The sequence below is a fragment of the Fringilla coelebs genome, assembly GCF_963513975.1.
Source record: "Fringilla coelebs genome assembly, chromosome: 3".
Classification (NCBI taxonomy): Eukaryota; Metazoa; Chordata; class Aves; order Passeriformes; family Fringillidae; genus Fringilla; species Fringilla coelebs.
The window spans coordinates 89,161,385-89,182,676 of NC_140030.1; the positions used below are offsets into that span (position 1 = coordinate 89,161,385).

Below are 21,292 nucleotides of genomic sequence, written 5' to 3' on the forward strand. Positions count from 1 at the left end.
GCAGCCTTAGATTATCAGTAAACAATCTAATACAAAACAACAGGTAAGTTACATGTACTTACTGGAGATTTGTAATATAGCAATTCACCTCCTTTAAGCACAAACCACCGTCGTTTCCAGGTCTTTACTTTACCACCCATTTTTAACAGATATCCAGATTTTTCCAAAGGTTCCTAGTTGTTTAGAAGTTAGATAAAAAGTGGTTAGATACACATATATACCTCTGCCCCTCAGAAATAGGTAGAAATACGCACACAGAGATGTATTAATGACTTAAAAGCATGCTAAATAATAATTATAGTATTGGATGAAACTTTTAATCCAAGGACAACATTTTTACAGGCATTGATTAAGACAAATGTCATGCATATGGGATAACTAATGAATATCCCTACTTATGGTTATAGTACATGATGTAGAGTAAGTGCCCCGAACACAAAAGAATGAAGACTATGATGATTTTACTTTCTAGTTGTTTATATTAAACAAGGAGCAATTTGAATAAAAGATAAGTGTATTCTTTTTTCCCCAACTCCAAGTCCTGACCTGAAAACCAGATATAAAGCACTGTAATTCTGAGCTCCTCACAGACAAACCTCTAGTGTGTACCTCTGCAGAACAGAGTTCACAGTTTTGCTCTGTGAAGAAAGTCTAAAATAATCTTCATCAGCAGGTAGTCAATGCACTTGTATGTTAAGACACTAACTACTAAGACAAGCCATTAAAAGCTCCTGGAAGCTGACCAATACCTCATGATGGTTTTGTTTCTTTGGCCTTCTCATGTTACTCTATTTAGGATTTCTCTAATGTTTTCCCTGTATGAGGAAAGGATAGGAACTTATTACTGCATATAGATTTCCACTGATGACTTCAGCTCCTTCTTGGAATGCCCTTCTATTCACCTAACTATTAAAATAATAATTTTAAACTGTTTTGAGTATTTCATATGCAATCTGATAGCAGACCTGGTTCCAAGAAAGGAAATTTCAAGTAATTTGAATTGTATTCTGGAGTTGTCAACCTATTTTTCCTTCATTATATAGGAAAGCTTAGAATTATCTTCCACTTTCCTTCACTAATTACAGTCTTACTTGGCTAACACTGTTGGTATATTTTGCTGTTTGTACTCATAAGGCAGTCTGTCAGTCAGCAAGACTGAATGAAAAGGTCTGGTAGCAGTCTTTGAACATAAATATAAACACAGTACCTCAGATGCACTTCTTCACAGAACTTCAGTACTCACATTTTTTCCATTATCACTAGATGAGGATGAGGTCTTAGGAAGTTTCTGCTCTGGCTCTGAATAGTCTGTATCTACTGAATATGCATCTGGAGGAATAGCATAGTCACTTTCCGAGGTCATAGAAGACAGAGATGCACCTGTGGTAAATGAAGAAAGAAAGTTCTTGATACATTATTTTTATTAGATTAGAAACAACTGAGATCAGAATAGCCATGCAGAAAAAACATCTGAATAGAATCTGCAGGCAAACATAAGTATCAACATAAATCCATCAGGAACCAGGGATTTTTTAGAATATTGGCACACTGAACTATAAGCAGGGTGCTAATTCTCATTTTATTCATAATTAAACAGTTAAGTCCCTTGTAAATGGAACAACAAAAAAATGTCTTCTCTATATTATCACCTTCTGTTACATTACCACAGCTTCTTTAAGGAGGGAGTTAGTGCCATGAATCATATGCATTGTCTAGAAAAAACCACAGGATCTTTAATTAAACGAAGCAACCTTCCCCCTGCACTTTCTCTCACTCACTATAGCATCCGGATTTCTCAGGCAACTGCCTGCGTACTCAGAAGTCATACTCAACATCTGCTTTGTGTTGAAGCTGCAGGTGACTGCGTTTTGCAATCTGTATGGATTTGTACCACCAAGGTTTTCTAAAAGTTTGATTTTCATATTTCAGGGGGACTTCAGAATTTATTAGCTTTAATCGTGAAAAAATTGCACCCTACTTCCAATTCTAGTGGATCAGTAATAAAAATTCAAACTCCTCCCTCATTCATTACAGAAATATTTTCATGCATGTAAATGTCTTCTTTTGTAAGGACTAGCGTTCCACTCTGCAAGGTTATACTCTCCAAAACAGAACTGAAAAGCCTTTTTTCCTTTGTTTCAATAATTTCCCAACTCATTTGCCAATTTTATTCTTAAAAAAGGCTTTTCTCATTTATTACTTGGGTAAGCCACCAAGACTTTGAGAGTGGGTTCTTCTCTTCTCATGATGGATCTTTCATAACAAATTGCAGCAAGCTAATCATGCTTTTGGTGAAATGTGTGACTGCCTAGATTTTTAAAGAATGTGATCTCAACAAAGACATGTACATATGTGTTTGTGGTTAAGAAAGGCTTCCATACACAAAACAATGCAAGGACTATTTTATGGGAAGAAAGCATGAACAAAAGGAATGGTTCCATTTTACAGACACAAAGTGCAGGTGAAGCCAGCTTTTAAATTACTCAATTTAGCTTTCCTGTTGTGTAAGCAGGTAACATGAGATATGTCTGCAGCCATGGCACTGGCTTCTGCTCAGCAGGATGGAGCTGCTGGGAAGCAGGATCTATGGGTTCTTTTCACACTAATGTGGCAAAACTACATCACTGGAAACAGGACTGGACTCCAGCTGTGGCTGCCACTGGAAAACGTTGAGTGGGACTGGTGGCTCTGTCACTCTGCTGCAGGGTCACTGAATGGAGCTCCTAGTAACTGGGATTTCTGCATGTATAACTGAGACTACCAAATAATGTTATTTAGCATTTCTAAAGCAATATATAATGAGGAATCTTAACACTTGGCCTCACTGGGATCTTGGACTCCCTTAGTTTACACAGTGAAGAAATACTCGCAGAGATGTAACATTGATGACGTCACCTAATGAGGAAGGACTGTATCTTTCAATATTATGAAGCATATTATTTCCCTTTTGCAGATGGAAAACACAGTCACCTAGAACTGTGAGATTTGTTTTCCACAAAACACAGAACATTACCAGATTCAAGTGTTCTAACTAAATCTTTGCACAGGACCTTAAGACAATCACTGTAAAAATGAAAGAAGTCTTCTATGGCATGAGGTGACAGAACCAAATAATTTATTGAGGGAACTTTTTTACCTGCTTTCTGATCACATGAAATTGTTTTATAAACTTGAATATATTTGTGTTTTCTTTCTGATGGCGACTTTTTTTTCCATGTAATTTTTATTTTTCTACAGTTAAAAGTCTTCTGGTGCTTCTTGCTTTAAATGTACAAGTCACTTTTCCCTCGTGACAACAAGATTATTAATGCCTTAAAAAGGTATTTATAATAACAGCAATAAAGCCACCTATAACAGTCCTTTTTCCTCACTGAGTAACAGATCTGGGCTTTGAGAGCCTAGATTTTAGATGTCCACACTGTTCAGTGAAGAAATCAATTCCCAAGCTAATCATGTAAACTGCCTGGTTTTCCAAAGTTCCCAGAAGTTACTTGTTGTTATGGTTTTGCCCACCTCGTTTCATAGCCCGAGGACTCCCTGGACCACTTCTGCTTCGAGAATCAGACTCAGAAGTCCTTGAGCTGGACCGAGAGCTGTCTTCTTCCTCAGATCCTGATGACTCATCTAGAAATGGGCTGTTGCTTATTTGAGTTGCTTTCTGCAGAAGTGAACACAACATCCTTTGATACCTCGCATAAAGGGTATCAGTCATTTCCTTCATACTGTTGTAGGGCTCTGCTGGCTCCAAAATACTCAAGGCCGTTCTTGCCTGGGTTGTGAGTTTTGGCACAAAAATATTAACATGAAACTGAATTCCCTCTGCCCTCTGTATACTCAACCACACCCATACTTTAAAACAGAAACCTGAGGTAGCTCAAGGCATGGGTCTTTCCAAATCACAAAAGGCTGCCAGAAGACAAACAATGCTGTGATTACTGACTGCTGGCTGTGTGACTAGAAACAGCTTTGGCACTGACACAAAGACATTTCTACACATACACACACTTTTAATTATGACATCGAACACCATGTGGTTCTGCTTAATAATTAACAAGCCTTTGGAAAAAATCAGCAAGGAACCTAAGAAGAATTGACCTAGGCCAGTAACATTTTATGGGCAGTATTTTTTTTTTCCCCAGCTATTTGACATTTCTATTACTTCTGGGGGTCTTTGATCTCTATACTTCAACTTAAAACATATTTGGCATGGCAGTATCAAATGTGAAATAGTAAGTTCCTGGATGTGAAGCCTAATGGTATTTTAATTTTTTTTTTAAACAGTAATAGTTACCCCTTTCAAAGTGGTGTAGACAGGAGTGGTCATGTTCTTATATATCAGAGAAGTATATAATCCAGATATGGAGCATGAAGTCAGTGAAACAGCATCTAAAAAAGCAACATATTTTGTAAATTGCCTTCCTAATTCACCCCCAAATTAACAAAATTAAAATTAAATTTTTTTTGCGTTGTATAACTGCTATAAAAAGCAAACTAACTCTTGAACTGTTTTGGATTTGAGATATATAGCTTTTTGAAATTTACAGTGCTTTTAAAGACATAAATAAAATTGCAGTCACAAACACTAGCCCTTTTAAAATTGGTACCTGGTATAGATTCTTCAAAGTAGTGAAATGCAAAGTAAACTGGAATGAACAAAGTACAATTTTAGCACAAAGTCAAGATGTGAGGTACCAGAAGACAATGGAAAGATAATCAGTAATCTTCTAGGCTTTAAACAGCTGTTAACTAAACCTTTCTAAAAATATTTTAAAGGTCCTTGTTCACAAATCACCATAAGAAGAGAGCTTTTGTTGGTGGGACAATGAACAGCTAAACCACTTACTTTTATTAAGAGATTCCATGGGGAAAGCTTCAGACATCCTTAAACCAGATTTGGCTACAGCATAAATTCTACTTTCCTATATAAGCAGAATGGATTTGACAGTAGATAATTAAAATACAACAATTACTTTTGTTCTGTTTAACCTCCTAGTCTTTGTGTTAGTGCAGCTATGTGATAAAATGGTTCATAAAATGACACTGTCAGTAGCAGCTGAAAAAATGCATCCTTCTTTTCTGGGCTGCACACTGATAGCCATAGCCTTTTCCGACATTTTTCATACAATGTAAGGAACTTACTCTTAAAAATACTATCATCAGATGCTAAAGAAGCTACAGTAAGAATGTTTTTTAATGGAAGACTGTGTGTTAGGAGCAGAGAAATGCCATTAGAAGACAACTTTTTGACCATTTTGTGTTAAAAGGCTACAATAACAAAACATATAATGCAAAAAGTTCACTAAAATATAGAGAAGTTGTTACATAATATATTATTCCTGACTAATAGTTAATTAATATATTTAATAAATTATTAATTAATAAATCTCTGACACTGAAACCACAGAATTAGTGAGCTTTGACACAATTAATTTTGGATTTTGTGTAAGACATATTAATATCTATTTAATGTTCTGACTGATGGCTTTAAAATTTTACTTGGAAATGTGATCAATTACTTCTCTAATTTGTAGTTGTCTGCTGTCAACTTAATTGTCTAGATTGTGAGGGGTACAGTGGTTACAGCAAGGGCATTGACACCACCATTCTTGGGCTGTGTTAGTGTTCAGATAAATAAATAAATGCAGTCATAAGCATTACATCCCTGGATACACTCAAGAAGACATACATAACTTACATGTCACATGAAAAAAACCTGGGTTTGTCTATAAAATACAGACTATGTTTTTCAGTGGAAGGAATACTGTGCTGGAAATAAAACTAGATTCTGAGCTTCTAGTTATGATTAAGGTAATGCCCTGTCTTGTCAATAAACAGAAAGTAATTAAAATAGAGGCAAAAAAAAATCACAGAAGAGAGTCATGAAAATAAGTTAGTTTTGCCAGCAGGAAAAATCCCTATAAACACACTTACCCAGGAAGGAAATCGATGTAATGGAGGCGTTGGAGGTTTGTTGCTAGCACCCTTTTTTGTCATATCACAAAGTTCCTGGGCTTCAGCATTTTGTGCTTCAGTGGTGTCATAGGTAAACACTCCTTCATCACAGCTAATTTCCATTTTCTCTAAAATATCAGTATCTTCTCCATCCACCAGATCTATGTCTGTTTCCTGAGGTCTCCACGGACGGATCATGCTTATGGCATTTCTGTTTCTACCAAACATTCTGTCAGAACTCAGCTGGGGCTGGCTTAGGTGTTTTTTTGCTAACACTGAATTTAGACTAAAGACATTAGGAGTCCGTAACTTTGGATGTGGCAAATTTGAGGGAAAATCTGATGGAGTTGTGCATTGAGAACCTGCAGAAGTTGCTAGAATTGGGTGTTTGGTTGTCAGAGAAGGAGTTAAAATTGGACTTGGGGTATTTGTTTCACTGGATGAGGATGAATAATCAAGCCTTTGTGATTGAAATTTCTTATTCAGTTCATCTGAAGAACTATCTTGGTCTTTCTTTTTCCTTGTGAAGTCAGAGTTGCACTTTCCACCCAGATTGTTCAGGCCTTTTCTTTGGGACCCTTGATGCCATGAGTATAGCTTCTTTTGCTGAGTCCTTTTAACATCAAAACTCTCTTCTTCAAAGAGAGAACTACTGTCATCAGATGCTGTCAAATACATTTCACTGCCCACTCTACTGTACCTTGCGTTCTCTTCAGACGTGTGGCTTGAAAGAGTTGAGGCACACCTGGATTTCAGTCCTTTATTGTCTCCTCCATCCTCATCTGAGCTCCAGTCACTCCCAGTAGTGCATGAGTTCTTTGACATGTCACTGTCTATGTCTTTGGAAGAGCAGCTTGTTCTCACATTTTTGTTCTGCTCTGAACCAGAGGAACTTTGTTGCAATGACTTCTGACCTTTATTTGTCTCGTGTACAGGACCAGCAAAGGTAGTTTCCAGGATATCCTTCTCTGGAGGAGAAATATAATGAACATGAGAAAATTACTTTAGCAAACCTGACTGATAAATGGTTTTGTCATCATGCCTGCAAGTAGTAAGTAGGTAATAATTTAAAATGCATTAAAACATTAATGTTTTTTAATATTGTAAATAATAAACATTAGGAAAAATCATAAATTTTTTAATGTGACTGAATGCAGATTAAGTTTGCCGAAAAATTGTAATAAACATTAGTCAAAGTTCTAGCTGAACTAAAAACGTCCATAATATAAAGATAAGCAGACTGGAGCAATATTTTAAAGCCATATATGTGTGAAAACAAACAAACAAAACTCACAAAAAGCTAACTACTTAAGAGGGCATACAAATTTAGCTGCTTTATTAAATCTAAGGAAAGTTAAAGTTTAATAAAGCTTGTCAGAAAGGATTTTCATTAACAGATCAAGTATTCTGAGCATTTCTTCAGTGTTTATACGCAGAAATTTATTCTGGAAGCTATTATTGTATTCCCAATGGTGAATGCTTAAAATACACAAGAGAGTCTCATGGAAAGTACTTCAGGAAAGACGCTGTGTTAAAAATAGCTTTGTTCCTGCTCTTCGCTTTTACCTGGTTTTACAAGAGAGAGCTAGAGCTTGCAACATGTTAGTGAGGCCTGCATGTTCCCAAATTAAAGTGGATGCAAGAACTAGGGTTTTTCTACACAGACACTTGGAAAGGTCTGTGTTAAATACCTGTGTAAAGTTAAAATGGACTGAATAACACAAAGATTTTAATTTCACCCACATTAAGTAATGAAGTCCCCAAAATTATCTGTTTACATCTAGGCAAGCCTATAGTCCTATGTCTTATCCTTTCTCTTGAAAAAATCACTCTTACTTCAATTCCCTCCTCTGTAAAAATAGAAGTAATAATACATAGCCACCTTCATAATGAACTTGCTGTAATATAAATACACAAAATATTCATAGGATCTCTTTCAGTTTCCAATTTTCAAAAGGCTTCAGGTTGCCATTTTGGATACCGTGATTAACTGTGGAGAAAATCCTGAAGTCATAAACAGTGCAAGGGATTTGAGCAAAGGACGAGAGCAACAACAAAGGTCACAACCACATGTTTACTTTGCAGCCAAAGCACCCAGGAGCCTCTGCATGCTGCCAGATAATGTATTAGTGGTATTACAGAGACTCCAGTGCTCAACAGGATGATTTCTTCCTAGTAATAGAAGAGTAGCAATGAAGAGGGAGACAGTATTGGTATGCAATTTGAAAACAGCTGGTTTGGATGCACTGACAGAGTTGTTGATTTTAGTTTCCCGCTTGAGTCAGAATAAAAATGGCAGTGTTGATGACAAGGTACCTGGCATGGTTTTGCCTTCAGGGTAGTCTGACTCCTTAGATGAAGCCTTGCTTATTTCTTCAAGCTTAGGAGACGGTTGAGGGCTTCTTGCTCTATTTGAAAAGCATCCAAAAGTCAAACTGCTTAGTCGCTGACACTCTCCAGGTTTTTGTGTTGAAGTAACAGATTTTTTACCAGTAGCTTCTGAAGAACAGTAATTCAGAAATCTTGTGTTAGTAAGATACAACAAGCTATGCAACTCTATTCTACAGTGCAAAGTTTTTTTTAAAGGTAACTAAAATTTAGGGAAAAAAAGATAATAAAAATGTATTATAGGGAAAAAAAGCTACCTGACATCTCTCTGTATCAGGAGAAACCCAGAGCAATGTTTCTAGTTCTTAAAAATTGATATAATAATAGAAAGAAAAAATCTTTTAACAATTTCACAGGAAATACAGAAGAGTAAGTTACCAGGTTTAGAAGGTCTATATGGAGGAAGACTTCAAGAAAAAGTGAAAGCAGAAATTGATGAACTGCCTCAAACATGAAATCTGTTCATCCCTGTTCATAAAAATCCCTGTGGTGGATCCAGGAACAAAAGGCCCTTACCCTACCTGTAAAACTGCTTAAAACAGTACCATGTGTTCATAATTTATAGCCTGTCACCAGCATGGAGACTGCAAATGGTAATAAATTTCTTAATATTTTTGGGTACATCAGTAACTGTGTGTTGGAAACCACAAAAGTTTTGGTCTCAAAAAGCCTTTAAATAGATCTCTCAGAAGAGAATGACTAGAAGTGTATGGAAGAAGTATGTTGCTACTTATCAAAAGATAGCAAAGAACCAAAACTATCCAGTTTCTTCATTAACAGAAAAGTGCATTTAGTTTAAAAACTTTAATTGTATATGAATTTGTAAATTTTTGTATTCTAAACATTATACATATTATGTGTGTACAAACTCCTCTACACACATTTCTAAATATCTATGTATTTACATGTATATGTAAGATACATTATCAAGAAATGAGGACTAGGTAGCAAATTAACAAAATTTTCATATGATAGTAAATTGTCAGATCAACCAAATGGGGAGAGGACAATGGGAACTTTCAGACACACTTAGGTTGGTGAACAGGCAACATGGTGGTGAATAAAATTCAATTTTGATCTTATAATAATGCTTCTTGGAGGGGATATTCCTCTCTTCTCTTTTACACTTCATGAGTTTTAAATTTACTATACCCATTTGGAGAGGAACCTGGTGATACTGGGTGTGAATTAAGATTCTAGATAACTGTAGACAAAGGTAGTAACTAAAAATATCTGATTGAAGTTCTGATTCCCAGCTGATCATTTGCTAGAAAAAGCAAATGCAGACTGACATTCATGTGTTCTTTAACAGTTTTATGACCACCCATGCTGTAAAGATATAAAAGCAAAGATCTGTCCTAAATCCAGTAAAACCTTACTACTTGTAGAGCCTCTTAAGTAACAGTGGTACCCATTCACCCCACTAATACCCGTTGTGCCCTGTCTGTGTGTCTTTTCAGCATAAAACCCAATGATTCCTTCCTAACACCTTCATGTGCAGTCACTCTGATGTCAGTTCATACCCTCCGAAATCTTTGTGATTTCACAGAATATTTTCAGTCATGTAGATGGACACATTAATAGGGAACAGAAATAAATAAGCCATAGAGAGAGAAGTTTTCAGAGGATTTGTACATTTACCTTGCAGTTTGGATTGTACTGTTTTCATCTCTTTTGTTTGCTTTTGGTTGATCAAGCGAAGGTTCTGATTTTCCACCTCTAACTAAAAGCATATAAATGTAATCTCATCCATTGGTGAAACAAGTCTTAAAGTCATTACATCTTTTATGTTTTCTCTGAATTTCTGCTTATCTAAGGATAGAGCTAGTTCAAATAATAATCTTCTCTCTGCTACTCTAAATACCAGTCTAGGCATCGCTTTATTCTGAACAACTAAATTTCCTGCAATGATTATTTGGTCAATTCTACAAAAATCATTACCCCAACCAAGCAAACCCGTGACTGCTTTAAAAATCCTTAATAAATAGGAGAAAAAGAAAACTTCATTGGCATTTTCAATAAAAGCAGAAGGCTAGAATTACAAACCACTTGCAAAACCAAGAGTGAGCAAGAGAGAGGAATCAGAGGGAATGCTGGTCCTAATGCCTCCTTACTATCCCACAGCAAAAATGAAAAAAAAAACCAAAAACCAGGTGCCAACAAACTGTATACCAAAGAAAAGTCTTTGTATTGGAAATAAAAAAACAAACAACCCATTGCTGTAGCCTACCACTGGGAGGTCAAAGATGCTGGTTCAAACTCCTACTCCAGATTAGGCAAACAGATTTGAATCTGAATATCCCTTGTCACACAGAAGGAGCCAACAATTCCACTTCCCACTGAGTGACACTTAGTCACATCTGTGAAACTAGCTTGAGATTTTCCATAAAGACTAAGTAAATACTTTGAGTCATACTTGATTTTGTCCAAACTTTTTCCTCGTAATTTTAGCTAAATTTAATGGCACTTTTATTAAATTATTTCTAAATAATTCACTTTAGCCCTCACAGATGAAAAGTAAATATTTTATGTAAGAACCTTCTAGTTTCCTACTTCAAAACCAATGACTTTATTGTTTTTCAACTTGAGTAAGTTCCAGTTAACTACAAGAGAGTAAGATTTTAACTTTTACAGGCAACTTTGAATTCTACACCCAGAGAGGAGAAAGCACAGCTGCATCCCAAAGCTGGCAGCTTTAGGCAGGGCAGAGACATGGTTATCTTACCACAGCAGAGAAAAAAGGGAGACAACTGGTTTCTTGAAACTAGAGCTGGTGTCCCTGAAACTATTCATGACTAAGAGTAGTGTGGGCATTGTGAAATAAAAAATGATCAAGGCCTTTTTTCTGCCAGGCCCCAGCAGGCTTGGTTGGCTTTCTGGAGATTATTCACACTTTAGGCATCTGCTTGAATAAGCCCAGTTTGCCAGCTAAGCTCTCTCTACTAGTGGAGAAGTTAACCTTTCAGAGAGAAGTGCTGGGTCCTTTCTTCAGAAAGAGGACCCAGATCATACTGGCTGACCAAATCAGGCTTTGGAATTTAGGTGACATGGACACTCTGCTCTGTGTCCTTGTTTTCAATTCTCCTCTTTCCAGCAAATAACTATAATATCAATGAAACTGGGAAGCAATGTTTCCAAGGCATGCAGGCCTTTAACAGCCAAAAGGTCTAAAGGATATCCAGTCACACCATTATATTTCCTGTGTAAGTATTGTAGCAAGAGTTATACCTCATGAAGCTTGACTGTCACCCATTCTTTTATTTTAGCTGCTTTTTCTTCTATGATTTTTGCTTCTTGCAGTCTTATTTGCTTCTGGAAAAAATTGACATAATCATATTTTTCACTGAGTAATATAATCTGCCTGAGTAGTATCTTCAGACACAAATCCTAAGATTGCTTGAAGTAATAATTCAGGCTCCTGGGTAATGGATGGTGATTTTTAAAAAATGAGGGATAGAGTCTTCACAGAGGCTGCTATTCCTCTTTCCTCTAGTAAGAATAAAAGCTCTTCAGGGGGGACAGTGAAGAGGAATATCATCTTTCCCCTCTTAAAGGTCACATGTTCTTTCTATGGAAGCCAGAGCTTAATTTGAAAAGAAATAAATATTATTCAAATTATATACTTCCAATGGGAACCTCTTTAATCAAACAACAGAAACAATGGTAAACTTTTCTGTCCTCCATTGATCTAAATTTATATTTTACTTATAATTAAAAAAGGAGCTGATATTTCTCTTTTTGAACACCATTATTCCTAACCTGTTCTTCAAGTTGTTGCTCCAATTTTTGTATTATATCATTTTTATCTTGTATCAGGATCTCCAGATCTTGACATCTCTTATACAACCTGGTTTCTGATTCACTTGTTTGAACATTTGCTGCTTTTAATTTCTCTTCCATAATCTGCACCTATTTGGAAAGTCAAATGTAAAAGTTTAAGGAACATAACATTCCCAAGTCAAAGGTAGTAATTTAATCAAAAAATAAACTTAAAATTGCCTCCGCACTTAGGATTCAAGACAACCCTGCAAAGTTTTGAAGCCTATTTAAGAAGAATCCCCTAAGTTCATTATATCTCCCTATTCATTTCATACCAACAGGACTGGCAAAACACTGGAAGATCTTACACAGGTTTTGTTAGTATCTGTGAGAGGCTTCTAGTTTTGTAACACAGAAGCTTTGAGAAACAACAGTATGGGAAGAATGCAATTTATCTACAGGGAGCTGTAAACAATGTTTTAATAAATAAACATTTGCACACTATAAAAAACCCCAGCAAATTATCAGTAGCATTCTAAAAAATTGCTTAAAAATACTTGGCTTGTAGTCAGGAATGTTTTCTAACTCCAAATTAGTACATGAACATTTTAGTCTTATAATTTTCAGTTTCTATCTGTCTCACAGTAAAATATGAGAAATGTTTCAGGGATACCAGAGGTATGTTCATAAAATGTCTACAGTAGCTTAAGTCTGCCATTTGGAATCAAAAGGCAACTTCAGTTAAATATTTAGCTACGATCTCATTCTTTAAATGATGTAACTTCTACAAAAGGAAAAAACAACACAGAACAGTTCTATTTAGAGGCTGTATTGGGCAGCCTCATTTTATTTTCTTACAGGTCTTCTAAAACAGATCATTGTTTCCTCTCTCCTTTGTTTCCACATGCATAATGTATCAAAGATTCATGATGCACCAATGAAGAAGCTCATTCCATGTATCTACATTTGATTTGTGATGTTAGCTTTGACTTTATTGAAATGAACTGAATAGTGAGCAAAGAAATGTGTTAGAACTCTCTGTTAAGACAAATCAATAGACTTTAAAGGAAACTGTCTTCTTCTCCATTTTTAGAAGTACTTAAAAATCAAGCAATTTTTTGAATTTCACCTCATTAAAGTACCACATGCACACAGCTAGTGGAGATATTTATTCCATTTATACCTGCTGAAACGCTCTCTCTGCTTGACGATCAGCATCTATAACTTGCTTCTCAAGCTGCTGCATCTGTAGATGTATAAAAATATACAGTTAAATGGCCATGCCTTCTGCCTCTCATCAGAAAAATATATTTTCATGGTCTGTTTTGAAAAAGGAAAGGACACATGGTGGGCAGGAACATAAAAATTAAAGGATAATCTGTGTGTCAGACGGGGAAGAGAATTGACCATCATGACTGTATTAAAACATTGTAAATACTCTTCAACAGAAAAAAATATATACATTTTTTTCATAATTCATTCTCTGGTTGCCATAGGACACACTGCTTTTTCTCCCCTACTACCAAGAGTAAAAATTCCTTTGACAATAGCTCTGAAACTTTCCTCATGTTCTTCCAAAAGAAGCAAGAGTAGAGGGAACTTGGCTGCTAATCCTGATGTTGACAAATTTAGTTTTTTGGAGAAATACACTACAAGGACTATCCCAGACTTCTCCACTGTTGCACGAAGGAAGGCAGGATGTGGCAGAAGGACACGGTGGCCTCAGGTACTCCATAGCAACAGTGGATGAAGACAGAGACCAGTGTCCATGGAGAAGTGCAGGTCACCTCTGAGAGGGGAAGACCCTGATCTCTTACTTTATAGTGATGCCTAATGAATCAGGGGCTCAGTCTTTGCCCAGTGTCTTGGAAAACCCCTGCATTTTACAGGATTTATTTTGAAGGCTTTCCCAACCGTACAGAACAGGCCAGAAAGATCTACTTTGTCTACATTTTGTTAACAGCCCTTTAGTCTGATTTTGCTGACTTTTTTTATAAAGTAAGCCCTGTTTTGAAGAAACACTTGAAAATTCATAAGGTATTCCATGACTTCAGGGCTTAGTGGTTCTCAGGAAATATCTAGATAAGACCTCAGTTCATCAAATAATAAATACTGCCACACTAAGTATTCAGCTTGAAAATTGTTCTAAAAAAAGCATATGATGCAAATAATGCAAATGGAACCCATTTATTCCTTCTTCCATTTACTGCATGGTTTTAAAATAATCAGTTTCATCCTGTCTTGTTTGTACTCAATTTCTGGCATCTTTCAGTTTCTTTTTCACTCTCCATCTCTTTTTTTCTCTTCCAGTTATGTTGCTAATCACATGAAACTTTTAGCACCATATCCATAAAAGGACAGAGTCATCATTTTCTATCAATCAATAGCTGAAAATGGAGAAAATGAGTTTTCACTAACAGGAAAAAAAAAAAAGCAACCGTGACTCACCTTCCAGTACTTTCTCATACAATACAAACCCCCAAAGTCTACATTATAATAATACCACAACACACCACTGGTACAAGAGCAACAAACATTTCACAATCCACATGGTTATGGTCAGGTCCCCAGTGAGTTGTTTTGCAAGAACAGTTCTAAGGATATGATCTTCCCAGTCATTCATTTGCCAGATGGACAGGCCGATAAGCCTTCTTTGTTCCTCTCTGCTCACATATTTAATTTCAAATTAAAATGACCTCATGTTAAGATTTTAACTTTGAGTTTCATTTTTGGAATTTTGACTTCTAAGGTTACTTTCCATCTGTCTTTTTAGTTTTACATTCAAACAGAAGTTTGGTTTGCAAGACTTACTCTAATATCATTTTTCAGACATTAATTTTTTAGTGAGTTGGGATTCAGAAATTGAGGTTATTTCTGAATATATGGTCAGCTAACATTTCACTGTAGTAAAGGCACTGTGCTAAACATAGTGAAAGTGCAGATACTAATAATGAACTAATACTTTATAATGTTCTGACTTAGTATTATGACAGAAAACTATTAACATTGGGACAGAAATTATAATATTATGACAGAAAACTTCAGATATTTATATTGTGAAATTCATTGATGAGTAGCAAGTTGTTCGTCAACTTTCACAGGCTATTTAGAAATGCATGGCAGCAACCGGCAATTTAAGTTCCATAAGTTAAGGTCATTTCATCTGTAAGGCAGTATCAGAAATGTGACAGGTTTAGTAAATGGAATTAAAACCTGAAAATGTTGCTTGCCAAGTTCATCAGCTGCCACTGCAGTGCATCCAGCTCCAACTTGGCTTAAACCTGCAAACAGCTGGGCTCTCCAGCAGCATCTCATGATCTCTGAGTGTTCTGCTGCTCTTCTACACAACCACTGAAGTCCTGGAGAATCCAGTGCACTGAAGGCCCACGTTCCTTCCATGGCTGGGCATTGGTGCTGCACAGTGCAATTTCTTGACAGGAATACACACTGTTGCACAGGATGTTCATATAGGCTACTGGGACAAAGAATATGACTGGAATAAAGCTGTTGCTAAGATGAACATAATGTCAGGAGCCAAAGAAGCTGAGAGAATACTACCAAGTGAAAGATCATTCCAAGATTATAAAGGGCAGAACAAAGTCTATTTTTGTCGCTTCAACAGTTAACTATTGAAGGTTTCAAGAAGGTATGCTGAGAATCCTTGTGTAGTCTCACAATATGGATATGTCAGTCAGCTTCCTGGCAACAACTAAATGTGAGATTTTATTTGCAAAATTTCTAAATGGTCTTCAGTTTCTTTTAGCAGACTCATTAAAAAAAAAAAGCAATCCATGTTATTCAGCAGTTCAACATGCTGAATGCCCCAGTTCAACATACATCTTGTAAGGAATAGTTCTTGTCACCCACATTGGATTGGTGCAAATCACCAATCAAATATCATGGTTACCAAACAGGATCAAATATCATGGTCAAATCAAATATCATGTTCACCAAACATGAGCACATCTGTTAAAATTAAATTTGCCAGCGTTTCAGTAGTCTTGGTGCCACATAATAATTACTGAGTCCTGACTTTCCCATTATTTAGAGTTTATATAGGTTTGTTTTTTAGGGTCTACTGTAACAATAATGAAGCTTTAAAAATATGGTTTTGCCATTTGCATAAATAATCACCAGATGGTTTTTCCTGAAAAATTAGATTTAAATCTATACTCTGACTGCCTTGCTTGTTTGTAAGTCTGTGAAGTTCAACAGAAGAAATTACTGCCTTAGAATACTCTGAAGGCTATTAACTTGTTGGGCAAAAGACTGGAACAATTTCTAAGGGAAGAATTTTTCTTCAGAAACAAAACCTAACCTTAAACCTGCTTCTTAAGTGAGTGACAAGTTTCTCAACAGTGATCACAGCATTACTGAGAGAAGGGGGAACTACAAGCCTGGTTGAATAGCTAATGGTTTAAATCAAGTCATGCTCTGAACTCATCAAGAATAAAATGCAATGCTAAATCTTCTGTACCCAAAGACTATGAAGGCCATTTCAGACCATGCATTGATAGCTTAAGATCCTCAAATAAAAATTAAAATTAAAAAATCCTTAAACTGAGGATGGATGTGGCAGATAACAGCAGCCATATCCATGATCTGAGGCAAATGTCAGACACAAAACTCTCACTTGTGGCAGCATCCTGAATACTGACAACCAGTCAGTGAACTACCAGTCCTCACACCACATAGGATTTACCAAAACCAGAGACATGGGTATATCATTGCTTCTATAAATAAAGAAATAGGAGAAGCAGTTGAGGGATAAACACACCTCCAACTGTCTTTCAAAGATGCCAGTACATAGAAACAGGTTATGAATACACAGAGGCTGGCAAATAGAAGACACTAATTTTTCACATTGAGTAAAAAAGATTTTAGAAGCACCTTCTAATAGAAGCTACTAAGTCAAAAGATCTGGGGGTTTTTTTTGTGTGTGTGATGCTTGGTAATTTATAAATGGTTTGAAGACAATGCCTGCTGGCGACTTCATCTAACCAAGACTTCTCCTTTTTATTCTATATTCCTATGTTTAGACCAAATATTTCAACAAATCTCTGCATTTCCAGAAGAAAAGTTAGTACTTCTTAAAAGCAAGTAATCTGCTTCTCAATGGCTTTGATGACAACCAGTTTTCATGTTTTATAATATGCTGTGCCCATTCATATAAAGCCTTGCACATATTTTTTAGTTAAAAGCAACGGTAAAACTGTTCTAGAAGCATGACTTAGTCTTTTTACAAAAAGCTCTCTCTTCTAGTGGTTTAGCTTTGGAAAATACAGTAATATTCCTCCTAGTTCTGTAACTCATTTATTAAAAACCTGACTAGGTATGTTCCATCCATATTTTCCAACATTATTCTTTCTGCCTTGACATTTCTCTTCAATGTATTATGTATTCTCTATAAGGGCAATGGTAGATCTTTATAAGCTACAACAAACTTTAAATATGACCTAATTAAGGCACATAGACAAAACACCTAAAGAAAAGAGATGTAAAATACATATACTAACATTTCATAGGAAAAATAAACAAGAAGATAATTTGTGAAGAAGGAAGGAGCACATGCCTTGGGGAAGAATACTTTGTTCTTTATTGACTGATTTTTTTACCCCAAAGGGAATACAATAATTAGAGAGACTTATCTTTAATTGAACAGCTTTGCATTTAACTTATTAGCAGAAATCCATTTTGTTATATAATCTAAGAAATGATGCTTCAGACCCACCTGCATTTATAAAATTAAATATGCCTTTAGTGAAAAATTGGTATTTTGGCACAATAGCTTTTCCCTAGAACAATATGAAGCCTATAAAAGTATTACTCAGTTTTTTAGTCCTCAAAATGAAGAATTGCTTTCTGAACCTAATCTTTTTTGTCACAGATCTTCCCAAAAGGGCTAATGCTAAAGGCTAAGTCTCAATGGGGCTCAAATGTTCCTTAGGCTACTTAGAGACCAAGCATGTATTGTATATAAAATTGTATGGTTTGTTATTATTTCCTACATGAAAAAAAATCAGATAAAGAATTAGTCACCTGGATTAAATTCAGAAAAGTACAGCTTTGTATTTCCTTTAGATCTCACCTGAATGCTCACCTAGGTCATGACTACTACAACACAGCTTAGGCTCACAACCTGGCAGTTTACAAGCTGCCACTTTTCAGCACTCACTCATGGTTTTTCTTCTCCTATCCTTTTCATTTTTAATACCAATTAACAGGTAAAAGGCTACAATTCTTCTCATGAACAAAGCACTGTCAACTATTCGTCTGCAAATTTGCCATCTGACCAATTCCTTTTTATTTTGTCACACAAATGTAGGAGTGTAAAAACAATTTGATTCCTTGATGTCAAAGTTGCATCTATGTGTGCACACACACATGCACACACCACAAACAGACACACAGCCACACAGCATCTGCTGGCAGATGACCAGCAGTTCTACAATCTGCATGTGCAGAACTGCAATCCTGTTCACTTCTAACTACAGAACTTCTGGCTCTGCTCTCCTAGGCAGGCAAAAGTCACTTCTTAATGCAAGCCTCTCTTACTTCTCCTTTTTAGCAATTCAGCTCATTCCTTTGAACTGTGCTTAGCACAAAAGCCTTTCCTTAGAACAAAACAAAACCTCCAAAAATTATGAGTCTCTATTTGCTCAGTTTCCAAAATACAGAAAAAACCAGGCTCAAAATTCCTATTGCTCTACTTGATTAGACTACTGAGTTATTTTACTTCTTTCAAGTTCTTTTTAATACTTAAACATGTTTTTAAGAATTATTTAGCTCAAAAGGTTTTCTAGTGGTCATTAAATGAGTGAAAAGTACATATCAAAAAACAATCTTTCACATCTCATTGTTGATTTCATTGTAGTAAAATTCATTATTTCTTTGGAAGATTATATAACTTAAAAATACGAAGCAGAAAAGCCCAGAGAGGGAACTTTTCCAGAATTGGTAGCCTAGGACAGCTGCCAGCAAACATACAGATTTTAAAAAGTTAAATTCAGCAGTGGGATTTGAGGAGGCAGTGTAGTGAAGGACAATTAAGCAGCAAGTAATGCTGGCTCAGTAACTGTGCTTTTCCCAACGGCAGTCACAGAACTTTCCTAAGCCTGGTAAAACACTAGAAAATTTCCACTTTCTGGTAGTCATTTTTCCCAACTCAGATCTTATCCTGATAGTGAAATTGCAGAGACACAATCAAACACAAATTAGGTAGATGGCCCCTCTTAGTACAGACATTATCAGAGCATTCAAAATCTTGAAAGGAGTGACGATGTTGTTCAGTGACAGGGAAGAAGGTACCAAAGCCCTTTGGCAGGCAAGGAAAAAGAAGTCTCACATAGTGCTTAGCATGAAAAAGACAAACATATATCAAGAATATGTTCATCTGCTTTGTTTTGTACTGCATGACTGTACTGCAATTGAGCAAATTCTGCAACTTGTGTCTCCCTGAATCGTGGCTTCTGATTAGAGTTACAACATGAGCATCCACCTGAAACAGGATGTGCCACTGCCTGAGAGGGGATGGCTTGGGAAACAAAGGTACCACTCATGGCCAACATTTTCAAAAAAGAAAACTTGACTGAAACTGAATTTCTTCATGACATTGAAGTGTATAGAATACTTTGGAAACCCATGGTAAAGGAGCAAGAGATTCCAGAAATATATATATAAGGCAACATGTTGCACTTTAAAGACAAGACAACAGATATTTAAAGCAAGAAAGTACATTCCCAGGGAAATGAAAATTGAATGAGCAAAACGAGTTCTCACCATCAAAAATGGGGAACTAAATTTTGTAGATCCTATAAGTGAAATGCTAAACAAGTATTAGATTGGCTAAGGACCCGCTATCACAGTTTCCACAACTCCTATCAACTTCCCCATGTTAGGTGGGCTGGAACAGAAGTGAATACCACCAGACAGGAGATATTAATCCTCTGGCCTCACAGCAAAGGCTGTGCTCTTCATGCCATTACCCAGACCACGCCTCTACAAGAACAACTAATTTATTGCTTCCTGAGTTCTCTTTTTTTTTTTTCCATTTTCAACCTCCTTAGAAAGAATGTCGTTTTAAGATGTACAAAAACTACAAAACAAAAAAAAAGCTCCACCATTTTAAAACGGCATAGTATTAACTTAATAACAGACAAAGGATAATAATGAAACTATAAGAAACGTGTGTAGGTATTAAAAAGGTGTAAGCAAACCTACTACTCTATTTATATAAACTTTTATTCTCCTTAACTCACCCTGCTTTCTCCTATTTGTACCGACTGAATATTCCTCACAATGAGAAGAATTTTTAAGGACAACTAAATACTGAAAAATAACCTTCATCTGAATAATTTTTGTTCAACTGTATTCTGCTCCCCTTTACCCTTCATAATCCTTTGATTGCAAATGGAAATACTCATTGTGCTTTTTTACAATTTTTATATTGGCAATCACTGCATAAGTCCAATGAGTTACTGACTATTCCTCCAAAAACATTAAACATGAAATTGCCATGCCAGAGATAACAAAACAGACTGCATCTGCTTCATTTCAAATGTCAAATGACATACCATAAATAGGACCGTGAAAGGAATAAAAATACAGTGGGACATGGATTTAGCTGTTGGTTTGTTAAGACAAAGTCCAAAATGCTTTATGCTTTGGAATATACTGAAAATAGTACTTAGCCTAAAATTTGATTATCATTCAATTTTCATAATCTGTTCAGAAAGCATAAATAATATTACATTTGTGATGTACACACATTGCCAGCTGAGCATGTATTACATAGAATATCCAAGTGGAAGGTTAAAACAACATGCATATGAAAAGAATTCTCTCTCATAATCATTTATATTTGTTGAAAACCACTTAAAGCATAAGATAATGACCCTCAACACTGCAGGAAACAAACTGGAGACATTCCATAGGAAGCTTGAGTATTACTGGACAGCCTATAACACAGCATTTGGGTTAGTGCCATATTCAGTCCTTATGGGGTCTGATGAAATCAGTGGAGGCTACCCAAGTGGGATTTAACATAGCTATGTAGTTCCCCTACTAAAATGATTTTTAGTGGTAGGAAGGACATCACCTTTATACCTTGTGTTGCATGCATATTCTAGGTGAAAAATGCACTTACTGGGAAAAGAATGAAGGTCACCAACTTTTCCTGTGAATTGAAATGCCA

General features: G+C 36.0%; 1 protein-coding gene across 1 annotated transcript in view; it reads right to left on the bottom strand.

Annotated features, from left to right (window-relative positions):
- Positions 1-21,292, bottom strand: part of PLEKHH2 (pleckstrin homology, MyTH4 and FERM domain containing H2) — a 52,405-nt gene that overhangs the window by 22,759 nt on the left and 8,354 nt on the right. The window contains exons 4-14 of the mRNA XM_084203181.1: positions 13,283-13,345; positions 12,100-12,249; positions 11,569-11,652; positions 9,982-10,063; positions 8,269-8,451; positions 5,932-6,920; positions 4,844-4,919; positions 4,292-4,386; positions 3,514-3,658; positions 1,244-1,380; positions 63-173 (exon numbers count right to left, since the gene is read on the bottom strand). Coding sequence (XP_084059307.1) covers positions 63-173; positions 1,244-1,380; positions 3,514-3,658; positions 4,292-4,386; positions 4,844-4,919; positions 5,932-6,920; positions 8,269-8,451; positions 9,982-10,063; positions 11,569-11,652; positions 12,100-12,249; positions 13,283-13,345 — 2,115 coding nt within the window. The remainder of the gene's footprint in view (positions 1-62; positions 174-1,243; positions 1,381-3,513; positions 3,659-4,291; positions 4,387-4,843; positions 4,920-5,931; positions 6,921-8,268; positions 8,452-9,981; positions 10,064-11,568; positions 11,653-12,099; positions 12,250-13,282; positions 13,346-21,292) is intronic.